This window comes from Mizuhopecten yessoensis, unplaced genomic scaffold (genome assembly GCF_002113885.1).
Source record: "Mizuhopecten yessoensis strain PY_sf001 unplaced genomic scaffold, ASM211388v2 scaffold716347, whole genome shotgun sequence".
Lineage (NCBI taxonomy): Eukaryota > Metazoa > Mollusca > Bivalvia > Pectinida > Pectinidae > Mizuhopecten > Mizuhopecten yessoensis.
The window spans coordinates 572205-597994 of NW_018480071.1; the positions used below are offsets into that span (position 1 = coordinate 572205).

The 25790-nt window shown below is 34.3% G+C and overlaps 1 protein-coding gene across 1 annotated transcript in view; it reads right to left on the reverse strand.

Moving 5' to 3' along the window:
- The window catches only part of LOC110443467 (cysteine-rich, acidic integral membrane protein-like), a 19576-nt gene extending 12882 nt beyond the window's left edge, over window positions 1-6694 (reverse strand). The window contains exon 1 of the mRNA XM_021487694.1: window positions 6644-6694. Within this exon, the coding sequence (XP_021343369.1) occupies window positions 6644-6694 (51 nt within the window). The remainder of the gene's footprint in view (window positions 1-6643) is intronic.
- Between the last annotated feature and the right edge of the window lie 19096 nt (window positions 6695-25790).

Here is a 25790-nt window from a genome sequence, read left to right on the forward strand (position 1 = left end):
GTTGGAGCCCTGGAAGAGTGCTCCTTTGAGCCATTTGGGAGAGAAATAGCTTGAAACCCTGTAGTTAAGAGATAAAGGGGTGGGTCCTGGATAGGTGTTTGTTTGGAGCCCTGATGGAATGGTTTTTATCAGAACCATAGAGAAAGGCGTTACTTGAGTTCAGGAGGGAAGAGAGGGAAATCCCTGTAGTATACAGTATAGTTGTTTGGGGGTGGGGTGGGGTGTAAAAGGTTTACTAGTTACCTGGGGGATGAAATGTTACTGAAGATTACACTTACATATATTTTCTCTATAAGGATCTCATTAACTTTAAGGAACAATAAATTTATCAAATATGGCATTCATAATTTTTTTCTATCATACAGTGAAAAATAAACATCCCACATGGGGTATACTTTATCTTGTTGTAATAATTTAGAAACTATCCATCGATTAAAATATAACCAATTTAGCTGTGAAGATTCTACATACCCTATTGATTTGTTGAGAAACCTAGATCAGTTATGTTTACAGCATGGGCAGTTTTGTGAATCAGTTTGATTTGCCTGTCAGCTCTAGAGGAAGGGAGACAACTCCATTCATTTGTTTCAATAATATCCAATGATTGTCGAAAGAGAGAAATGTATAATTCAGAATTGCAGAGGTTTGTAGTTTGTGTCAAAAGAATGTGTCGCACACACAATGTAGTGGGTACCCTCAGTGTCGGGTAGGACTAGCCCTACAGGCGTCGGGGATCCAGACGGAAATACTTTCATCTTTCAGGGTCCAGGCACGGACAGAGATCAGTGTAAGGGTTAATGTCTCTGTAAGGTCAGGATCAGACGGCGACAAAGGGTAAAGGCAAGTTTAATGAACAATTGAGTAAAAGCCTGGTCTCCAGAATGAATATACACATTTTTGTCAATTTTTTGTTGGGATGCACAGTAAGGTGTTGCTGAGGAAAGCGACTTGCAGCCCTTGGGCTGTTCATGATCCTCGTTAAACAAATTAAGAATCAAATTGGTAAGGTGTCAGCTGTAAGTTGATGAACAATGTCAAATTTTATGCTGAAAGATCCCCGGGAAAGTGCATCTATTTTGAATGGAAATAATATTTATTTTTAACAAATTTAAATATTTCTAAAATGTCAAAATGGCTTTAAGTTAACACAAAGATCAGACAGGTTATTTTAACTTTAAGATTACACAGGTTGTTGGAATCGTAATGTGTTGGAGTAGACAGATTGTCAGAATAGGGAAATGTCAGAGCATACAGGTTATTGGAATCGTAATGTGTTGGAGTAGACAGATTGTCAGAATAGTGAAATGTCACTGCATACAGGTTGTTGGAATCATAATGTGTCGGAGTAGACAGATTGTCAGAATAGTGAAATGTCAGAGCATACAGGTTGTTGGAGTAGTAAGGTGCCAGAACAGGTAGGTTGTCAGAATGTTGAGGTGTCAGAACACAAATGATAGAATTAATCCATATGCATATAATTTCAGCTGCAAATTTCCTTATTTCTGAAAATGTATCTAATGAATTTTATACACTATGTTAGGTAATTGATATGGAAAAGAAAACTAAAACAAGAAATATAGGAATAACCGGATTCTTTATTGTATCTTCAGGAATCAGATATAAATCAATATGTAAACTTCAGAAAATTTTCTTTGCATAATTTTTCCCTTTTAAATATTGTATACTTACCAATGCTTCTTGTCATTGTTATGCTGTTTGAATTCGCTCCATAACTCAAGGTTGAAGAGTAAAGAGAGGTGAACATTTTGTGTTTTACAAATAAAAAAACACGGACATAGATATTACACTACACAAAAATGTGTGTGTACTAAAATCTAAACTCATCAAAAGTAGATGTTTTTCTTATTCCAGTATTACAGTCTTAATCATTCATCATCAAAATTTAGAGAAATATTTCTTTTAACCATTTAAGCAATTTAATTCATTATAAGGGATAGTTTTGTAATGTCTTCATAAGTATTACTATGTTAAAGACTATAACAATTTGATGGAATAATATTTGATTATCAAACCTGAGTCACGCAAGACTACAAGTTTATTTTTCATTTGAGGGATTACTTAAAAAATACATAAAAAATGGATGGTTACATGAAAAATGCAATAAAATTTGTAAGGATAAAAAACATCCTTGACATATTTTTCCTATTGAAAGAGGCATGATTGAATATGTATATGATTTATCAGGGAAGAATGCCTCAGATATGACCCAGTTTAAGTGAATGTTATCATAGTTAGTGCAAACAAAAACAAAACTAACCTTGTACCGATATTTGTGAAATTTGTATGCATCATAGCATTCATTCATTTTCTTTTTAAATGTTTTTTAACGATTAAGTTATATGTTTGAATTTTGAAATATGCTTCATTTATGTCTTGTTTTATACAAATAACTGTTTAACTTTAAACGACCCCATCCAACAGTCGTATTGATAATATTTGGCTAGGGGCAGATAACTCAAACGTGTAATTTTAGGTTGATTTAATCTACTGTCTCCCCTGTCTGGAATAAATTATAGAAAAACTGCACACTGTTGTGTCTTGGTGAGCAGGGAAGATTTCACTATATTGCCTTACCTATCTCTCAATATTCTCTACAAACTAAATATGTCACTTTTAATTGTATACAGAACTAAAACTCTTTGCTTTTTATGTTTAAATTTTAAATAAGAATTAATAAATGAATACAACACTATAAGAATTAAAATTTGATATACTTAATCATATTACAATAATTCAAATGGATATAAAAAACAATAAAAAATTATAGTAAATAGATATTTATAAATGTAATGGTATTGAGTTTCATGAAGATTTTTCAGAGAAAATTAAATTGTTACACATGAGACAATATTAAAAATTATCTTAATTACAGTAGACATCAAACTCGTGTTCAGTACGTTCTGAATGTTTTACTTTATAATTTATATCTTGGCAAATGTAACGCTTTATAAAATATGCTGAATTAATAAATTCAAAAAGGTTCCTTGTTTGTTTCTTCATATCTAAAAGGAGTATTGGCTAAAGTACATATTTAGAGAAAATAAAATATACAGTTTCAATTTGACAAAAAATGAATATTGTAAACCCTGATATCAAATAAAAGACCAAGGGAGAGAAACTCACTTTTAATTAAAATAATTACGTACAAATTCCCAGATATTTCTCGGGGACAAATCTGTGTCAATACATGTTTTTGAACTTATTGAACCAGGAAATCTTCAGTTTATATTTAATTCATAAAACCCTAACACCATCAGGACATTAAGTTTCTGATATTAAATTCAATTCAGTAAACTGCCAATTAATTTTTATAAGTCAAGGTCATTTGGTATGGGAAAGAATAAATTCTCAGAGACCACCTTCAGAATGATTCCCTAAGGTAACCTCTGAAATAACTCTAAGTTGACTAACTTTTAAAGGTTTACTGCAAAGGTAATATTCAGACTAAGCTTTGGTTACATCAACATCTGTGTTATTTTTGGAATTTGTATTGCCTTAAATTATTAATTTATATAAATCAAAATTATTAAATAAATATTATAATATAAATTTATATAAAAGCAAAATATATTTTGAAAAGCATTTAAATAAGAAATAATATCAATTACCTTTTCTTACATAATAGAAAAAACAGATGATTAACATTAAAATAAAAGGAAAAATTACATTTTCCTGGAATATTTTTAAGAATTTATAATATTGATTTTCCCAACTTAACATTTAAATAAAAATGGCCGACAAGGTTGGATTGTGTGTTTAAGAATTGATTCAATAATCATACCTGTTTTAAAGATATTCCCCAATGGCTGGGCTTGAAATCAGACCTGCCTCTCCATTGCTTGAATAATTAAAACTGTCTAGACAGAACATGGGATTAATAAATTATGCAGATTTTAAATCCCACACTACAGCTCTGCCATTTGGTAAACAAAGCATCCTTATAAAATGATTTTCTTTTAGGAATTCGTCTTCAGATTTCTTAATAGTTCCATTTATTTGAAATTCTATAAAGGAAATAAGATATTATGAAGATGATAATAATTTATATAGGGTACCAAAAAGGTAAATATTAGATAAATTACAAATATGATGCATATAGGAAAGATGAATTGAAATGTTCTAATTATTGTTGTCTTTTTATTATTTAAAATATTACCTTACACATGTTAAAATGAGGATGAGCTAATGACAGTGGGGTAATTATACATGATAAATATAACACACAGGAAGAACACCTTCAAATACTCATGATATTTTGTTTATTTTTATTATTTGTTTTTTCCACATATTTTTGGACAAAATGTGATAGGTTCAAATGGTAGATTTGTATAATGAGATCAGGTAAATTGTAGTTTTATAACAGAAACAAATTATACGTAATACATTAGTGTTTGAAAGGTTGGAAAAGGAGACTTTGGGGCAGGCATAGAACTATAAGTTAAAACTTGGACAGAGTTGTTTGGGGAAGTGGGGTTACATATAAGTACGAGTCTGATGTCTTAATTTTGGGGAAGGGAAATATTTGGAAACCTTAAAGAACTATTTTATATCTAATTCATTCATTTGGTGGTGTATAGCGAATGATGTCAATAAGTCAAAATTATACTAAACGCCAGATATCTATTAAAGTAAATATAAAATCCTAAAACTCGCCATATATATTTGGTTACAGACTGATAAGTTGATTTTGGTCTATTTTAGTTATCACTTAAATATATTGAAACTATTCTTATATCAGCTAGCTATTGTTTTATAACCCTCTGTGTAGGTTTTGTTAAACCAATACTTGTGAAAATTCTACTGAATCTTATTACAGATTCCTATTCTGTTTAACTACAGTGTTGTCTTGTGTCTGTCCACCAACACATGCTCTTCGTTTAATTATTTCAATTAATTTGAATCAAAATTTAGTTAACTACACATATTGGTGTTGAATATTTCACCTACTAATATTGTAGAGTTTTTTGGGTACATGTTACTTCTAGACTATAAGTACAAAAACCATTTCGCACAAACACTGTGTAAAATGACTCATAATCCAGTGAAATTATCATATCATATATATTGGTGTAAATTCTTAAAAATACCTCATATACCTTATTTGGATAACTTGAGAAATGATGTCAAAAAGTTTCTAACAAGTTTATAAAATTAACCCGGAGCCCAAACCTTTTGTTAGAATATAACTTTGATAGAAGCAACAGTTTAAAACATTCACTTCACAAAGTTTATAAACAAGACAAGAAGCAGAGATAGATTGGACAAAAAAAATATGTCATTCAATGACAAGAAACTGATGTGAATCTGAAAAGTATTTTGGATATTTGTTTCAATCCTTATAAAATATGAACTAAAAAAATAAATACACATGTATACAAAATACAAAATGTATCTTCTGTATGTACTTCAATATTTTCTAAATCCACATACTATAAATGAGTATCAAATTGAAATGTTTTCATAAAACCAAAATTATCTAAAATAAACATCTTGAAATTTCTCTACAGTAACATATCCTAAAACCAGATTATCTCAAATAAACGTCCTTAAATGTGGCAACATTGCATAATACTAGATTATCAAGCTTTCCATAAAAATACAGACTACGAACAAGATTTCAAAATCTGTTATAATATCATGTGCTCACAAAAATCAAATTCAACATTGGGGTTAGAACTGTGTGTATATCTGGGTTACATGTGTAAACGGTTACATGTGTAAACGGTTACATTACGTCGTACATTTAACTCCTGGCTAGACAAGGATAACAGGTACATGTAATGCAGTGATGTACACCGCCAGCACACCCCACACATAATCATAGCCTTTAGATCAAAACAATGCTTTGTATGTTCCTCGAAAGCTTGAGATGAACCTGAGCGTGAAGACAAAAATTGCTGAGCGTAGAATAAGGCAGTGCACCTACATAACCCGCCTTAGTAGACACCCACTGTTCCAGAGTGTTACACAACACGGGCCAAGAATGTCTCCAAAACTTCACTTGCATGTAAACTTTTGTAACAATACTGTTGTATACTCCAATCTTGTCTGCCCAAGTATGACCAGCACAAGAATAAGTAATGTGCACAGTTTTTGAACTTTCGCGCCACCACACTTTCGCGCCAAAAACCGTTAGCAAAATCTGCCGCTGAACTCTCCTGTTTGGAGGTCAATTTGTTATGATCCAGTACTGACGAGGGAGATAGGGAGACACTATACACTATGCAACACTTCCAGGCAGACGGCAGGAAAAAATGGCGAAAAAACATGGAGGCTTGTATTGTGGGAGAAGGATGCGTACCAATGCAGTGTGCAGCAGGGTAGGTGGAAGATTTCCCCTCGACAGTGATCACAGCTAGATCCTAACAAGTGTGTTAAATCATAGTGCAGCGCTACCACTTGCCAGACAACGGACCATCTTATTTCACAGACTGCACACTCTGGGTGTGACCGTCACCAGTCCACCAATAGCGGTGAGGGATTCTAATTCAATGGGCTACATGCCTCTGTGTGGCGGTACCTAGTGCAGTGCTGTGTGTGCACACACTAATGATATGCACCGTGACCTGAAGACCTGGTAGGTGTTTGCTGGTAGGGTTATGGGGTGGGGGACCTGACTCACCATGTCTGGGGCGCCGGTACAGACAAACACCGTCTTATATTCAAATGCCATGCACCAGATAGTGTACATGGCTGGTTGTATATCCACTCAGGGCCTCTGTTGGGTTGTACACACACAGGTAGCTGACAGACGACCATCAAATTTAAATTTCGAATTGGCCTAATTTCAGTGTTATTACCTCACATATGGTTGAGCAATTTTACACTGGGGTTGACTATTGAGTCGCACGGTATGTATGTATGCAGTAGCTGGTTGCGGTTAGGCTGTGGCGTGGAAGAATATATTTTGGTGTTTAGTGACATGCAGTTTCCCCTAATCTGCCTCCGTTGTAGATTGTGTGGGTTTTAACTACAGCCCAGACAGCAGTGAAGTAAACTATGCAATGACATACAACCTCCGACTGCACAAGTCAACACTGTGCCCTACTTAGCTGTGTGTAGTGTGTGGGACAATCCTATAGTGCTGACATTTTTGCATTTATTAGTATACAATCCCGTACCATTACCACTTATCTTCTACTCTCGGGCTAACGAGAACTCAACCAAAACTTTCCTCACAGTAAAAATTATAGATATATATTTTTGAAAGAACTGCTGGTGTTACCATTGTAAAAGCTGTTGGTTGGTTATTCTTCTGTGGCGTGCTTTACAGGGGCCGGATATAATTCTGTCTAGGCCAACATGAGTCGTTCCCCTTGTTTTCTGAGCTCTCTTGCCATCGAGTGTAGCAACATTTCTCTGTACATACTGCCTGTAGCCTCGAGTCTCGGCCTATACACATGTGCCATTCTGCAGTATTGTTCAATCTTTCGAGTCGTTAAAAGTTTTTTTTTACATTGAGGTATAGTGTGGCTACAAGGCGAGGTGTGCGCAATAATGATATGGAGTACTGTACCAAGTATACACAGGATATATTGAATTCTTCTTTAGCCGGTCGTGGACATTTTTGTGTCAGGATTTGAAAGAGAAATACTGGGCGTGCATGTATTACAAAGTGCTGCACTTCCATAACAAAGGCGTAAGTGGGAAACTTTTGTGTATAAGTGTTTGGATGCATATCAATAGAACCGCTGTGTAAATGTGTAGTTATGTGACTCGATGTGGAATTTGTAAGACGTGACAAACAACCGCGATCACCTCACGCATTTCAGGGTGAGCTCAGCAAAATGGCCGCCACTGAAATCGTTTTGATAAGGATTTGAAGAGGGTAAGGTATGTTATATTAAGTCTATAGAAAGTTTCGTTATTCAAACAGGTTGTTTCGCCGACTCATTAACACTTTAAAAACAAAAAAATCTTGAAAAATAAAGGAACATAATGTGGACAAATTTAAAAACAGTACGAATTGTTTTAAAAGCGCATGCGCGCACTTAGTGTCTGGGTAAGAAAGCACATGCTCTGCGCATCAGATCCCGCCAAAAAATGGGTACATCATCGCCACTGTCGTTCCCTCACTTGGGGTGCACTGTCGTATTCACAGGGCGCGACCATTATGCACATTTTGTTACCGCGGGCGTGTTGAGATGCCTTTGTCACATGGGGAACATTTTGGTGCATGCCTGGCGTTTGCCTGCGTAGCTACGGATGTTCCTACGACCATCTTGTGTAGTGTATTGTGGACTCTGCTGCACGCATGCAGTGCTAAGGGAAGAGGACTGGGAGGGAGGTTGGTTTAGCATACACCGGTTCTGGGAGGAGGTTGGTAGCGTTGTCTGGTGGGTTCTGTCTGTCTGCGGAAGCGGTTCAAGGCTGAATGTCTTGGTATGTCTATCAGGTAACTAGCAAGTATGTGCACAACATGTCATTGTGAAGCCTGTCGTCTGCACATTGTGTGCACTTTTTACCTATGGCTTGTGTAGCAGGCGGTGTGAAGTGGAGTGTGGCGGGACACTGTGCATAGCCTCTGTGTAACAGTGTACATGTGCTTAGCTGTAGACCGGCCAACAACCAGACACACACTTATGTACACCTCTATACAAAGATAAAAAAAATCTGGGAAAATGCAGACTCAATTCAAACATTTGGCGTGTCTGGGTCATTCTCTTGCAAGGTGTATTTAAGATAATTTTCGTTGCGTATTTAAATAGAAATTATTTGAATATAGTGTTCACATGATAAGGTGTCATACACATGAACCTGCTATTTCTCGCTTTTGTTCCGGTTTAAACTACTAGGGTGCAATAGAGATTTGTGCATGCGTTGGCCATGATGCATTTGTCTCTGTATTTTGTCTATACGGCACACAAAGCGCGGCCAGGGGCTGTGTGAGATGGGGCTTACCTTGGTTGTCGCGGTGACCTTCGCTATACTTACATATCCATCACACAAAAACTGATTAGCATATCCATATGACTACTCTCTGCCAGTGCACACTGCACTCATCTGATATCGTATACCAATTTTTTCAATTTCAACTTTTGTCTTCTGTACATATGACTGAACAATTCCCGCCCTGTACACCTCGTGTCATTAGAAGGAACAGAGGCGGGTCGCCATGTTGGTGCGAGGGAAGAGGTGGGATGTATTCATGTAGTGTCTTTCTCGGATATTTCGACAGAGGATGTTTATACGAGTGTTATTCTACCGACTTCTAATTCACCGAACGAGTATCTTAACTTTTCTGGGCAGGATTTTTACATGGTTTTTACAGAGCTAGACAAAACATGTGTTAGCACATTCACCAATATGGCCGCCAACATAGTAGCGATATATGAATACCTAATGATTGGATTTCTCCCGAAACCTGGATGTATAATGGAGACGTTCACTGCTTTGTACGCAGATTCAAGTCTTGAGGATCCGTTCTCGCAGGTATTTCATGACTTAGCGGATCTGATACAAGATTTAGTATGTTTTTTTAATGTATACATATCTACATATATGTGTGAAGGTGATTTTTTGTCTGGTTTTTGGTGACGCCGCGCACGCACATCACATAGCGGTACCTTCCTTCTCGATATAAGCGACGGGAGTTCACTGTGGCTATACAACAACGACATTACTTGCAACATTTACAAACGTAAGAGGATGCATGCGCATGCGTGATTGAATTTTAAGCTTTAGTTTGTGTGTCGTAAGGAATGTAGAAGGAATGGACGGACCATCCTCAACACTTTGTACCAACTTACATTTACCAGGAGGAGTTTTCACATACACACATGTGCAAGGAATTAAACATGGCCGATATTTGTTCTAAACTTGTCTGGAAAATTTTCCGATCTCATTTGAATAATTTTGGAACTGAAAAAACAGGGATGGTGTTCTCTCGACGAAGATCTTGTGGGTCGTACATGCACAACAAGGGAGGCCCCGCATGCGCAGACGTATTTTAAGAAACACATGTATTTCATACCATATGAAATAATTTTCGGGATTGTTTCTACAGGAATACGTTTTACTTCTCGTCAATTTTTTTACGATGGATGTTTCAACTTTTAAAAACTTGTGTAAGTTTGATATAACCGCAATTTCTGTGGATTTCTTGAAAATATTGAAAGAATCGTTTGCGCGTGCGCAACGCACTACCTGAATTCATCAAAAATGCAGTTTTCGGTACAAGACTTTTAGTTTTCCCAGAGATTTGTCACCAGTAGGATGTAGTCCAAGGATTAATCTTGAAACGTTGGGCTCTCGGAAATGTTTACAACTTTTGGAAAGTTTCTTCTGACTGGTAAGGAAAGTTCGCAAATATACTGATTCTTAGTTCTGTGGAAAGTGTTCCATATCACATTTGATTAAATTGGGTAAAACAGATGCGTAGAAGATTTTTTTAAAACAACTAAGATGTTCATTGTGAATGTGACTACCCTAAAAACCTCAGACTAGTATGTTCAGGTTTCTATGATTTCTACATCTGCATAAAATATCTATAGAAAATTTGGTTAGTGCATATAAAATAAGCATCATTCTAACAAAATTGTTAGGAAATAGTTACATCCTGTCGCTGCGACTTGGGTGCGTTGTCCTAGGTTGCGTTGTCTTAGGGCGCGTTGTCGTAGGTTGTCAGTTTCGCGCCCTCTCCTCCGCCATCTTTGTTCATGTAGTCATCCTCGACGACACTCCATTTGTTGCCAAGCCTCTGACCAAACAAATCCTCTGGTATAGGAGGTGGGAACAACATGTTGTCCGAGATGTCATTATTTGTTCTCTGTCCTTGTCCAGGGGTTGTCCTAGTCGAGGCGCACTCGATCTGTGGCGACGGTTTTTTGGATTTCTGTCTGGAAATGTAGGAAGAGAGGCGGTATATGGTAGGCCTGCATTAGCATTACAGCATCCATTGATTCTCAGCCTTGCTTAACATATAACACATTACATTGACAAAAACTCGCTTCTAACAATCTAGCATTCACTTTTTATATTTGTTTATTCCAGGTCAGGACTAAATTTTACCCAGACGGACAAAGGCATATTCCCCACCTCGCAGTTTTGGCGGGAACACTGCTAACCCTACAGAGGAACTCGGCCGCCATGACACCTGCATGCTTTGGTGGCGGTCACCTCAACAGCATTTCACCGTTTCCAAGGTCAGTGGTCAGTGTTTCTAAGATGTCTCTTCACTATGATCATGTTTCCGAAACATTTTTGACAGTATTTGCTGAAAAAAATATCAGAAAATTAACATGCTACATTGAGATATTGGCCGACAGAAATGTGATCGCAGGTCGGTGCAGTGGTGGTATTGTTTAAGAATGCAGACACATTATATGTAAAGCTTTGTACTCACCAGACAGACAAATGAACCAGAATGCACTGCAAGGTTGTCGGGTACACACAAACATGTGTCCCACCCACACACCCACTTCACACTACAATTACCGCCTAGCTTTACTTAGCATTTTTTTTTTCTAAACCATTTCTCAATGTTCGACAATTTTTGGACTTGGAGCTATCATTGACTGTTGATTCTTTACCTGATTTCTTTCATTTTCAGATATTTTCGTCTTGCAGACTCGACTGAAAGGTGAACACAGGGTACCCTATTTGGAGATTTTCAAGGTGCGCCTTCGTCCATGTTTGCCGTTTATCGATCGCCCCTGCTGCACAACTTCGCTCCCCAGTACAGTTCCAGCATTTTACATGTGCTGCAAGGTAATATGTGCAGAGAATTAACAGTATTGAAATATTTGAGATTGATGAATTTACAAGAAGAGTAATATTTAATCAAATATATTTGTCTATTATTAGCCATCCACACATAGTACGTTTCATTTTTTCGGAAAATTCTAAGCGATCATTTTTTAAATTTTCACGATTCTGTGCGTTTTTTCCCAAATATATTTATTCTGTACGTCAATCTGTTATTTTGACAAACAAATTTAAAATAAAATTTGCCTTCAACAAAGTGAATTTATTTCTGAAATTTGACGTGAAATTTGACAAGTTTCTTATCAGATTTCGGTATTTTGTACTTATTTCGTACATTTCGCTTTTTACAAAATTTGATAGCATATTCCCGATTCTTCTTTGAGTATATGAGAAACGTGATTATATTTTCATTTAGTAATTTATACCCTCGATATTGTGGTAAAACTAAAATGAAAACATTTCTATCAGTGAGCTGTTCAGCTGTGTAGAGACCTCTGCCGCTCACTGAAGTTGCGGGCTTTCGTTCAATAACCAATGAAAATTCAGGATTGAGTCACGTGGCTTTTTGAATAATTTAACTGGATGACGTGAGGAAATACTTATGCAGAAGATTGTCTGTTGTATGCGCCTTTAGTAGCTGTTTCGCCATTTTGAAATCGTCATGTTCGAGATATTTCAATTCTTTGTTGGGCAATGAGTAAATTGATGTTATAGTTTAGAAAGGTTACAATGTATCTATTTCATTAAATTTAATATCGAAAAGATGGCTTTTAGAACACTTTTGAAATCTTGCAATTTATCGAATTTATCAGAAATAACAGCGAGACGTTCTTTTTTTCTAAATAAACAAATATAAATAAATAACCCGTAGTATTTACTTCTTCTTCGTGTTGAATTAATTATATTTAGCTGATTAAAATTTGAAATAGAATAGGTCAGATATTTTAGTTATGTCAATTTTCACGATTTCCAAGTAACCGATTTTTATGACGAAAATTCATCCTGTTTTCCTCATCAAAACCAATTCATTATTAGAATAAGTAAATCATGGTCATGATAGTTATTACGTTATTAACTTCATGTTTTATCTAAACTGAAGCATCAATTTTTAACTTACATGGGTTACTAAAAAAATTCTGACCAATGAATTAAGAAAAAAATTATTGACAAAAAAAATGTAGATGACAGAAGCTTCATTATTGTGTTTCTAAAAAAATTGTTATTACAACTGAAAAAAAAAATCTGCAGCCAACTTACGACCCAAGCTGTGGTGAGGATGTTAAACCCATTCTTAAGCTGCAGCAAGTTACAAGTTGTACACTGATCTTTTCAGAATAATTTCTAGACAACAAACATTTCTTTGTGAGGAAACCTCGTGCTCATACATTTTGCTTACCGAGAACTCAAGTTAGGATTTTTTCTCCTATTTTTTTTTATTTTGAAAGGAATAAGCTTCCTCCTATATTTCAATCATGAAATTTCAATTTCTTATAATTTGAACATAGAGGTTTTTTTAATCAATGAAAAGAGGAAAAACTGGCTCAGATTGATTGGACTGTCTTCAAATGGAGTTGGTGATATTTTCATAATTATTAGAGTCAATATCAATGCATGGATGTCTGTAGACTCTATTCACACTTATTTAATATTTATAGCATTACTAACATTTCTTCACATATTGTAAAGAAATGAGTTTGAACATGTGGAACATATCATTTTTTTTTTTTTATTATCAATAGTCTGTAATAATGAGACTTATTTTTTGTGTGACTACATTCATAAAACTCACTTTCCTATAACGAGAAGTACCTGTTGATTACATTTCTATACCTGAGTACCTGTTGATTAAATTACCACACCTGAGTACCTGTTGATTACATTACCACACCTGAGTACCTGTTGATTACATTACCACACCTGAGTACCTGTTAATTACCACACCTGAGTACCTGTTGATTACCACACCTGAGTACCTGTTGATTACATTACCACACCTGAGTACCTGTTGATTACATATCCACACCTGAATACCTGTTGATTACTTTACCACATCTGATTACCTGTTGATTACATTACCACACCTGAGTACCTGTTCATTAAATCTCCACACCTGAGTACCTGTTGATTACATTACCACACCTGAGTACCTGTTGATTACATCTCCACACCTGAATACCTGTTAATTACATCTACACACCTGCGTACCTGTTGATTACATCACCACACCTGAGTACCTGTTACTTACATCTACACACCTGAGTACCTGTTGATTACATTACCACACCTGAGTACCTGTTGATTACATTACCACACCTGAGTACCTGTTGATTACATCTCCACACAGACAATCCATGAAGAAAGTCTTTCAATAAAAATATTTTTTCTAGAAGATACTTAATTATTGATATTTATAAGATATTTTTCACTACACAGACATAATATAAATGACTTAACACAGTTCTGGAATGACCCAGCTCTGTTATAACAAGGTTAGACTGCGTCCATGTACTCTGACCTATAACTGGGCCAATACAGAAATAACCAATCAATTATACTGTAATATCACGAGTCTAACAATTACATAATAAACGCCGACCTTTTTGTACTAATAAGAGATTGTAGAAATCTTTGTAGGATACAAAATGTTGTTATTTTATATCATCCCATTTTTGTTGTTATTGGTTCAGGTGCATGAATGATGAAGGACGAGGCACACTTAATGGTCAGAGGTTGACTGAGGGAGGCCAAAGAGGAGACAGAAAGTGTTACGGTAAGGAACAAATGTTTTATTAAGATTTTTAGTGTCTTTGCTAAAGTACATATTCATGTTTTGTCAGTTTCAGATCTTTTTCACAAACATTCAAAATATTAGGATCTGTTTATTTTCAAACAATGTGAAAGAAATCCCTGAGCTATTTCAATATTGATGGATTTTTTTTTAACATTTTTGTTTTATAAGTTATTTAAATAACATTAGGTAAAAATTGTGGAAACCAATACCCTGTACAACATGGTAAACTTGTATATATATAGTTTAACTTAAGAATCCCTGGAAATTGTATGAACTTTATATATGTATATTTAAGTATTTCAGAAATTTTTATAAACTAACCCTGTTATAATAAATATCACCGTATACATAGTCTCGTACTATATCCCACAGTATTCATTTCTATTAGATCTGAGCCTATGTTATTTTGAAATGACCTTGATCCCAGAAGCGTTTGCTTTAGATAGGTTTTATTGCACATTTTCCTAGAAATAACATTTATCGAAGCTATATACAGATTTTGTAAAATAACAAAATTTATGATTATTAAAAAAATTAAAAGGAAAGATTTGGTCAAACTGAATGGAAATAATTTTCAAATAGAACAACAGAAAATAGCTCTTGTATTTGTATACTATAATGTTGTATCATTGTTTTTATCCTGAAACAAATTTTGTAAAGTAAAACTTCACACAACACCTTAGATATTAACTATTCGTAACTTATTCCCTGCAAAGAGCAACAAACTTTCTTGGAGTTAAGATTTGAAAGAACATGTATAGTGTCTAGTTATGACTTCCTTTAAAAGAGAAACAACAATCTGGAGGTTAAAATTTCATGAATATCTAAAATTGTTGAATAGAAATCTTAAACACTGCAGCAAATTTTCAGGATTGTTATTTCATATAAATGTTCATGCTGCTGAAGCTGATGAATGTGGAGCTCAGTAAGATATTTTTGTACAGTGGAGTCTATTAGAAGTAAGATATTGCTGTACAGTGAAGTGTATAAGAAGTAAGATATTGCTGTACAGTGGAGTGTATTAGAAGTAAGATATTGCTGTACAGTGGAGTCTATTAAAAGTAAGATATTGCTGTACAGTGGTGTCTATTAGAAGTAAGATATTGCAGTACAGTGGAGTGTATTAGAAGTAAGGTATTGCTGTACAGTGGAGTGTATTAGAAGTAAGATATTGCTGTACAGTGTTGTCTATTAGAAGTAAGATATTGCTGTACAGTGTTATTAGAAGTAAGATATTGCTGTACAGTGTTGTCTATTAGAAGTAAGATATTGCTGTACAGTGTTGTCTATTAGAAGTAAGATATTTTTGTACAGTGGAGTGTATTAGAAGTAAGATATTGCTGTACAGTGAAGTGTATAAGAAGTAAGATATAGCTGTACAGTGGAGTCTATTCGAAGTAAGATATTGCTGTACGGTGGAGTGTATTAGATGTAAGATATTGCTGTACAGTGGAGTCTATTAGAAGTAAGATATTGCTGTACAGTGGAGTGTATTAGAAGTAAGATATTGCTGTACAGTGAAGTGTATAAGAAGTAAGATATAGCTGTACAGTGGAGTCTATTAGAAGTAAGATATTGCTGTACAGTGGAGTCTATTTGAAGTAAGATATTGCTGTATAGTGGAGTCTATTAGAAGTAAGATATTGCTGTACAGTGGTGTCTATTAGAAGTAAGATATTGCTGTACAGTGGAGTGTATTAGAAGTAAGATATTGCTGTACAGTGGAGTCTATTAGATGTATAACAAATGTATATTTATCTTTATATGTTTACTTTCAGATCACCTGCTAATCCACTGACTAGTCTTACTGACCTCTGTGATAGGTCAGCCAAGGTCATTCCTGACCATCTTTGGTCTTGACTTATACACACTGGACAGTTGACTTGATCCAGGAAAAAGCAGGTGAAGGATGCTACCATGACAATAGAACCAGAGTTCTGTCTGGTTTCTCCACCTCCACCTTCTACTCTACCTGTCTCCTTCATGACTTTGGTTGGACAGGGATGTCATGGGACCTTCGCTGGCCATATTACTTGACCTCTTTGTGACGTAAGGATCGATGTGGGAGCTGGGATATGGAACCTGTAAGATGGTAAAACGAGTCCGGATAAAGATTTAGAATCATTTATAAAAAAAGATCAACTGAGTTTTGTTCATGAAGTATAATGTTGGGAACGTAGAGCTGTTGATTACAGTCAGTCTAGAGAAAGTCGGCTCTGCTCGGGTTGCTAGGTAATTTGGGGATGGTATAATATTTGCTGCTTAGCAACCACAGCCATTTATTGAGCTGTTGAGCAATAATGAAAAGGGTAGGTCTTTTTTTTTCTTTAATCCCTTAGCTGTTTTGCAGGAAACTGTAGGATAATTAGCTGTGCTAGACAGCTGCCCATTGACAGGTTGTTACGGCTGTACATTTCATGGTAATCGGTCATAATAATTGTAACATATCGCAAAATTGTGAAGATTTATGATGTACCATTGGGCTTTTTTGTACTCCACAATGACATTAGGTTAAGATGAATTGCCATCATTGTTCTCAAGAAAGAAGCTATTTGAAAACAAGTATTCTGATTATTAAAAGATACCAGTCAACAGTTGAATAAAAATGCGTTTGAAAAAAGCATACAATTTCAAGAATGTGGATCTGGTGGGTTTGGGTGACAATTTGCATTCATTACAACACTGATAAAGCATTTTATATATATTAAAGAAGTATTTATTTGCATTAATTTTGCTCATTTTCAGTATGTAGATCTTGATAACAAAAAGTTATTTTTCTATAGTGAAAATTTCAGGATTTTTTTAAATTTCAAATTGAATACAACATTATAAGATTTGTGCTGTGTGTTAAAATTGTCCTGTCAGAGGGCAAGTCTACTAGAAATTCTTAGTACTCTGCATATAAGTGCAGGACAAAATGATTTCACTGATATTATTGCCTTCCATCAGAAGACTTTTCCTTATCTTGTTTAAATTCAAATTCAAAACACAGATTAGAACCAGCAGCCTTAAATGTTTGAGTTACAGAACAGATATATAAAGTCAAAATAAAATCTTATCATTTATAACATTTCAATTGATCCAAATCTCATTTCTTGTAAGATGTAAATAAAGAATCTGGCGTAAATTGCTCAATTCACTGTGTGCTTCACTTTACTTGGACCACAGTAGTGAGATTTGTGAAAACGTCTATAGTACCACCGAACTTCCATGCCATGAAGGAAATCTATTGGTTTGGCCTCGGGCTGATGGATAATCACACTCCACTCCTGGGAAATACACAGTGTGTCTGGCATATGCCACAAATTTCTTTCCCTTTCATGACAATTTTTTTCTATAATACTAGAAGAAAAAAACATGACATAGATATATAGCAATTAGCTTATTAATTGAATGGGTTTCTGTCCCCTATGCCTTGACATGGGACACCCCGATCTTAACAAAATGGGGCAATCCATTAATCTGTTAAGTGGACTGAGATTTCATGAAGAAATATTCTGGTATACCATAAGCTTAAAAATGTATGTAGTTCTGTAAAAGTCAGGTATACGGAGGAGCTGTGCCAGTCTGAACCTGTTAGAACACAATACGAATAAAAAGATTGTTACAGGATTTAAGTTAGTATGGGGTGGGTACAGTATCAAATGTCAACATACTCAAACCTTCAAGTCAAGTCAACTAGTTTTAGGCACTGTCCTCTGAAGCAAAATTTATCATAAGACTGTTGTGTTTAACCCTTACACCACTGTAGACCATAATGGACCCCTCCATATCAATGCATGGTAGAGTCAACTAAAGTTACATAAGGGTGAAAGGGTTAAAAGCAAATTTTTACCAATGAAAAATAAGGAATTATCAGTAAGATAAAAATAAGATCTTCCCTTTAGTTATCAATATCTGATTATTGTCCAATGAGAACGGTTCATGCTACTTTGCAAAAGGAGGCTGAAGACATATTCATATTGGGTATAATGAGACCAGAATTATCATTCTCTTAAAACCATGTACCAATATTACTAGTTGACTGCAATTTTAACTATTTCTCTATCTTTTCTAAAGAAAAACTCTTACTACAATAGTAAATTGATATATGACTTCACCTTGCACAGCAATTATGATATACATAACGGATGAATATGATATCCTAGAAATATTGAATGTTTTTTAATGTAATCTTATTTTTCCTTCAAACGAAGAAATATTGTTTAAATGAGGTTTGCTATCTAGATATCATATAAATTCTGCCACACTATAGAAAGATATGCATTATCCTTAATGGTGTTCCATCGTGGGACATAGTTATCTTCATGTGCAAATAGAAATGTGATCAAAGTCTACTCATGTATTCTAGATGGTTCATATATTGAAACAGCTAGACTTGTAAATATTCATCAGTTTAATATCATATCTTAGATACGGACATCATAGGCGTTAAATGTTTGCTATGCTATACATTCTTGCCAACTCTCCCTTTCTAGGAGAGAGACTCTGGATTTTGGACCCTTAACCATTTCACCCCTATGTAACTTTAGTAGGCTCTACCATGCATTGATATGGATGAGTCCATTAAGGTCTTCTGTGGTGAAAGGGTTAAATTCACAAACAACAAACTTGCTTAACTATTCGTATATTCTAAGATATAATCAAACAACTCAAAATTGGCATTTAAAGGGTTATTTGATCCCTAGGGGTAAATAAACACATTCTGAACTTGTGCCTTTTTGGGGGACTTTGCAACTTTTTGAGGACCCACTACATATATATATCTTGGTAATGGGATGCTTCAAAATTTTGATAAAGATGTCCAATACTCGCCTCAAAAATTGGACAAAAATAATTGCACACGTGTGGTAGACCATGTATGTACAAGCTGCTGCTGTTGTGATGGCCTACAATGTATCCCTTTCCTGTCTTTCAGGTGTTTATGACAGCCTATGGTCAAGGTGTATATCACCTGTGTGGATTACACATCCATCAGTCGAGATTTCTGTGGATAATATTCTGGGGAAGACACGGAAAACCACAAGGTACCAGGCACTCGGAGATACAGAGGTACCGGACGCTCAGAGATACGGAGGTACCGGACAAAGCAGGGTACCTGAGGAAGAAGTCCTTGTCATTCATGGTTGCTTGTGGATTATATATAGTCCAGTTGTTGACCAAACTGTCTGGTCATTTAAGCAGTGCATCAAGTATCTTCTTCTGGATTGGATAGCATCACTGGATTCTGTTGAATTCAAAAATGGATTTATATTGAACAGGTAAAATTATTTGTAATCAGCAGGTTAAGTGTTAAACACTGAAATTGACAGGTAAATATTTGCATATAATTAAAAGGTACACTAAATAGAGTCAACTGTTTAGCATTGCACTGAAAAAAATCAAAGCTATATATATTATAAACAGGTAAGTTATACAATAAGCAACTACATGTTGTATCAACAGGTAAACTATTTCTAATCAATAGGTAAAATGTATCTAATCATTAGGTTAATTAATCGTATAAACAGGTAAACAACTTACTCTTAATTAGCAGGTAAACTGATCAATAAATAAATTGTTAAGAGCCATGACCATTCCTAAACAATAAGAATCTAAAATCATTAACAATTTTCTTCATTATCGATAAGAAATGAACTGCTTTGCTCCTGGTAATGTGGGGCACATCTGAGGTGTTTACGCTGTAGGTTGTCGACAAGTCCTGCACCTACTGACCTTGACATTCGTCAGGAAAGGAATGCAATGGCACACGTTACGTAAAACCATATGTCATTGGGATTTCTGTCTCAGTGTTCCATATTCTTTCTAAACACATGACATTTAATGAGACAAGAAATGATGAGCAACATCACCACTGATTCCGGTACAAAATGTAATGTTTGATTTACAAAATGACATTAGAATTTAACTTCAAATCCTTCCATGTAACAACCGTAGATTGACAGGGTAGTATTGGGGATAAAAACAGGGTTAAACGATCTCAATGGTTCAACGATAGATACACAGAACTATGAAATGAGACTTCATAAAACTTCAAAATATTTCATTTACACAAACTTTGTTGTATAAATATGTATACAATTGTAGTGGATAAGTGGTCAAGCCTATCAACATGTTCTACAGTACCAGTTTTACAACATGTATACCAAAATAATGCTTCAAAGCATCCAACAAAATCTCCACCATGTACAGAAGACGATTAACGAGGTGTTAAGTAAAATGGATACTCATTAAGCTTATTGAATAATTAAAATAGATGTCTGTAAATGAGTTCAAATAATTATATGTCCTATAAGATAAAAACTGTTTGAAGATGTATTACAAAGGCTAGCCTGCCATTTGGATGATATTGTCTGCTCATCAATGTCATCTTTTAAAACGAAATGAAATAAAGTAATATGCATCCAGTTGATTGTGTATGCACACCAGGGATTACATACAGGTATAAAGTAGAAAAATAGCCTGCTCTTATTTATTCTCTGTGCTTGTGAACACATTTGTTTGGACTAAGGGAGATAATTTGTCTGGTATGTTGCTCACTGTAATCCGCTGATTTCTTACCAAAGTAACACAACAATTTTACAGCTAATTTGATGGTAACACAACACTTAAATAGTAAACTTAAATTAAAACACCCATTAGAATGGTTACTGTCTTTTTATGACCAGGTCTGTTGTGATTAAAAAAAAATAGAATGAATAATTATTTGTCAACTTTCTAGTGAAGTTTGAAACAGGCATGTCTGATTAATGGCTTAAATATATTATTCCAATAAAAATCAATCAAACTTGAAATCTTCACCATATATTCCAGGAATAATCACCAGTATACATTTGTTAACTCATTCACCCCTACATATATAAACTAGACTTGCCCAGTCTTTGATTTGGAAAGGTTCAAATGTGACTTTGGGGGTGAATGGGTTAACGATCAGTGAGAAAACTTGATATATCATATTATGTGAACCCGGACCCATACTAACAACAGCTATTTTCTCTTGGTTTGTTTTAGAGATGTTACATATTGTATTTATAAAAATCAGATTAGTAAAAATTTAATTACAATTTAACCTAGGATCTAGTTATTCTAAGTTTTTTTTTTAAAGTTTTAAATCCTGAAAGTGTCAATTAGCTGATATTTTCTTCCAATTATAATTAAACCTTGAACTTGATAGCATTGCTATATTATCATTAAAAGTTTTACCAATAATAATAAAGAGGAACAATTTCTGTAACATATTAACATTGTCAATTATGAAAACACGATTACCCACACATTGGATTATCTATTTATTGAAAGGCCATGAACAAACCCATTAAAGGAATATACTTAGTTTCTTTAACTCATCCACCCCTGAAGTTTCATAATGAACAATTCCAACCTTTGAATTGGAAGAGTTCAAATGTGTCTTCAGGGGTGAATGAGTTAATGACACAGCAATAGGACAGGACACTCTTGGGTTGAATATCTTCTTCGAACATATTCACCCCACTCATGAAATATGACTGTTAATCTTCCAGAAATGTTGAACATCCTCTACTGTCAAGTTTCATATAATCACTGTCACTAAATGTTCGCAAATTAAATGGAAAATATATCCGCTTCAAAATTTTAACTTAAAAACTTGGATGATCATTTTTTTTTTAAATGTCAAAGTATGCTTTGTTCAAACTTTCTATAAGCTATATTCTATAATAAACACACTTATCCTTATGGAAAACAAAGATCAGGGGTTTTATTTTGAAAAGCAATCAATGTGGTCAAAATGATCATTATTTTCTTGTTCTATAAAATTGAAATTACTGAATGGAATTCAAAATTAATGGATGTGAATCTTGAATAATTAGCATACAATTGTTTTACTTGACCAAAATGCTTCTGCAAGATATTTTCTTTTTGCAACATATGTTAGATACTGATGAGATTATTAGACATTACAGGCAGAAATAAACTTGTAAGAAGACAATAATCTCATAAAATTGCCTTTTACTTACTAAGCAAATTATCTTTCAAAAATAGAAGACACATTTTAAGATATATTTTCACTGAAAGTGTTATTTAAAACTGTACTCAATAAAGATTGTATTCTCCTGCAAAATAAAATGATGGCAAAATTGAAGAGGGGAAATTATGAAATGATTTAAACAATGAAAATTCTAAAGGCCGGAGCATACGTTACTGATCCAAGGGAGACAATTTACATTTTTGAGACGATACTGCTTGATATTTTGTTTCCTATTTGGTAACAATTTTTTGAAACACTTCTGACATAGCAGATAACAAAATCAGATACATTTGATAAATTAAATATGGAAATCACAATACCAGAAACAAATTAATGAAATCAAATAGAAAAAGACCAAATAAATATCTTGTTTTCATATTCCCTACCTATAAACTCTAAACTATAGACTTTGGAACCCAAATTATTGTTGGGAAATTTTAAAAATCTCTAAAAATATTTTCTTTTAGATTTTTTTTTCAATATGTTACATAATGAAAAACTTCAATTTAATTTCATCTCTCCAGCAACAAGAAAATAGTGTTAGTAGGGGGCACATGTTGTTTACAGGAGAGTTATAAAACTGTGATATCAACAGTTAGTTATACAGAACTCTAAACAAATTATATAGCAACAGTCACTCTATGTGTCAGTTTTTAGGCTTGGCCCTTCATCAGGGACTGAGTGGTCCTCTCACTTAGTCCTATCTATATTTGGTTTCAGGAAGTCCATACACAAACTGTTTGTGTGCGAACTCCCTGAACTCAAATATGAATGTAACATAAGTGTGAACACCATTCAATCTGTGATGGAGGGCTGAGTCTGAAAGCTTGGACAATCACATTGAGCGACTTTCTATATATATTTTTATGTTCGCTGTATGAAATTTGTGATAGCCATTTATTATAACGTTTTCACTCAAATGTAATTTAGTTAACTCTGCCATTGCATTTATCAGGATGAGTCCATTATGGTCTACAGTGGTGAAAGAGTGAAAAAATATTGTATGACATAAACTTTCAAACCTAATGACATGTCCCTAGAATCTGTGTGATTTCCCTTTAAAACACTATGAACTTTGTTAAATGGTACAGGGAGGAAATTGACAATCTTGAGCATATAGAGTACTATTGCTATAACTATTCTAACAGGAAAATAACAATATACCAGTGCAATAATTGATAGATATTCCTGGTGAAGTTGACTATACCATACTTAAGGAGTACAAAACTGAACTCAGCCTGTTAATTTAACATGGGTATCAAATGGTTATAAACAAATCCCAGTATACCATTTATCATAATAATATATTAGAAAATATTAACACATATAAAAGGTTTAAAGAAAATTATCTTTTCCACCTTGTCAAAAAGCTTCAATCTTTAAAGAACACCTGTTTTGAGATATCCTGAGAATATAGCATAAATTGAAGTGGTTTTTGTTTTTTCAAAAACATGACATAAAAAAGGGATGTTATATAAAAATGCTTACATCTTCACGTATACTGATCAATATGTAACAGGTTTATGTATATATACTCAGAGATAAACTTTGGATATTCAAATAAACTCAATAAATCCTGTAATATTTTCATGAATATTTAGTCATTTAAATTTAGTACTGTAGTTTTCTTTAAACTGCTCTTGTGGTTGACTGCAGTACTATTCATTCTTGCCAACTTCTTGAAATTTCCATGGTGGGAGATTCTGCATGCTCAAAACTAAAACATGAATATAATGTGTGTATACACACACCCCCAGAGACCAAAATAACCCGGTAAAATTAGATATTTTGAGTTGTTCTGTCAGATGAAATCACTAGATCTTACAATAAAGGAACAATTCAGCAAAATCACTTTTTGAAAACACATTAAGGGTCCACAAGTGGGAGTCTCCCTCCTCAATAGGGAGGGAGGGGTCGGCAAGTATGACTTGTGCTTAACAGTAAAACATTGGACTAAAATGGCATTTAAAGTTTTCATAAATATTAAATTTTGACTATTTTTGCTGACAATCAAATGATTTATCAATATGCATATAAATTCCAATTTTTAAAATCAAACCAAATTGTCCAGGATTCTGTGTCTGTCTTGGTCCTGAAGCCCTGTTAGAAAAAGCTCCATAATGCTTACTTTTTTATATACTGAGCTTCAAACAAATATTCTTGTTTCCTGTTGTTTAGTTGATTCCAAAAGACCCATGTTCATTGGTATCTGGGACAAAACCCACCAATTTGGAAGAGTTTATTTCGTTATTGCGGTGTTGAAAGAATAACCCTAACCTCCCTAAATAACAATAGACTGTTCTAATCACCAGTCATTTAGTAGAGTTCACTGGTACAATACAGGGTTGTATGCTAGGTGACACCTATCAATGATAATGGACTATTCCAGTTAGCCCCAGGGTTGGGTGTCAGATTTCTGTTTACTGGGGTTTGCTAGGGTGTGAAAACTTGTATCCCCTAAGCAAAGACATGTAGTATGTTGTTCTCTGCCCTCAGGCAGACCCCTTGTTCTGTGTGCTGATTATATATCTGTGAAGCCGCCTTTGTAAATAACAATCTTCTCTCTTATATAATGAAAGGAATATTTGAAACTTAAAGAATAGAACTCTTCTTAGAAATAATTAATTTACACTATAAGTTAGTTGGATTGAAGAGTAAATTGAACAGGTAATGTTGCATAAGATATTTTAAGTATATATCTGAGAAACAACAACTTACACAGCTCTACAGTCTTTCTCATAAAAAAAAACCTAGTACATAATCACATAATATTTCTGATAGGGGGACACTATTGGGCAGATTCTAAAATCATGTAAAAATATAAAGTCATAAAAATGATTTTTATTTGACAAAATTATGTGTAGGAGTCCTATTTAATGTTGTTCTATTCAATACATTAGTTGAATTTTAGCTAAAATGACTTGTAGTGAAATTGACTGATTAAGACAATTTAGGATGAAAATCATGAACAGATTTTTTGTCACTGTAGGTAAACAACACAAGTAAAAATTAGGTCTGTGGGCATTTTAATTACCAAACCTTCATTGTCTTATTAAAGTGTCGGCTTATGGATTGGTCTAATATTTAGTATATTTGATAATAGAGATAGCCTGTAAGCCATCACTTTACTTTAATCATCCTTTAACCCTTTAATGCATGCAAGACCAGTCAACTTAATTTGCAAAGAAGTTTAACAAAATGATTTTGGAAAAAAATACCTTAATGTACAGCCCAATTTAAAGTTGTGGAAAACAAAAACATTGATGC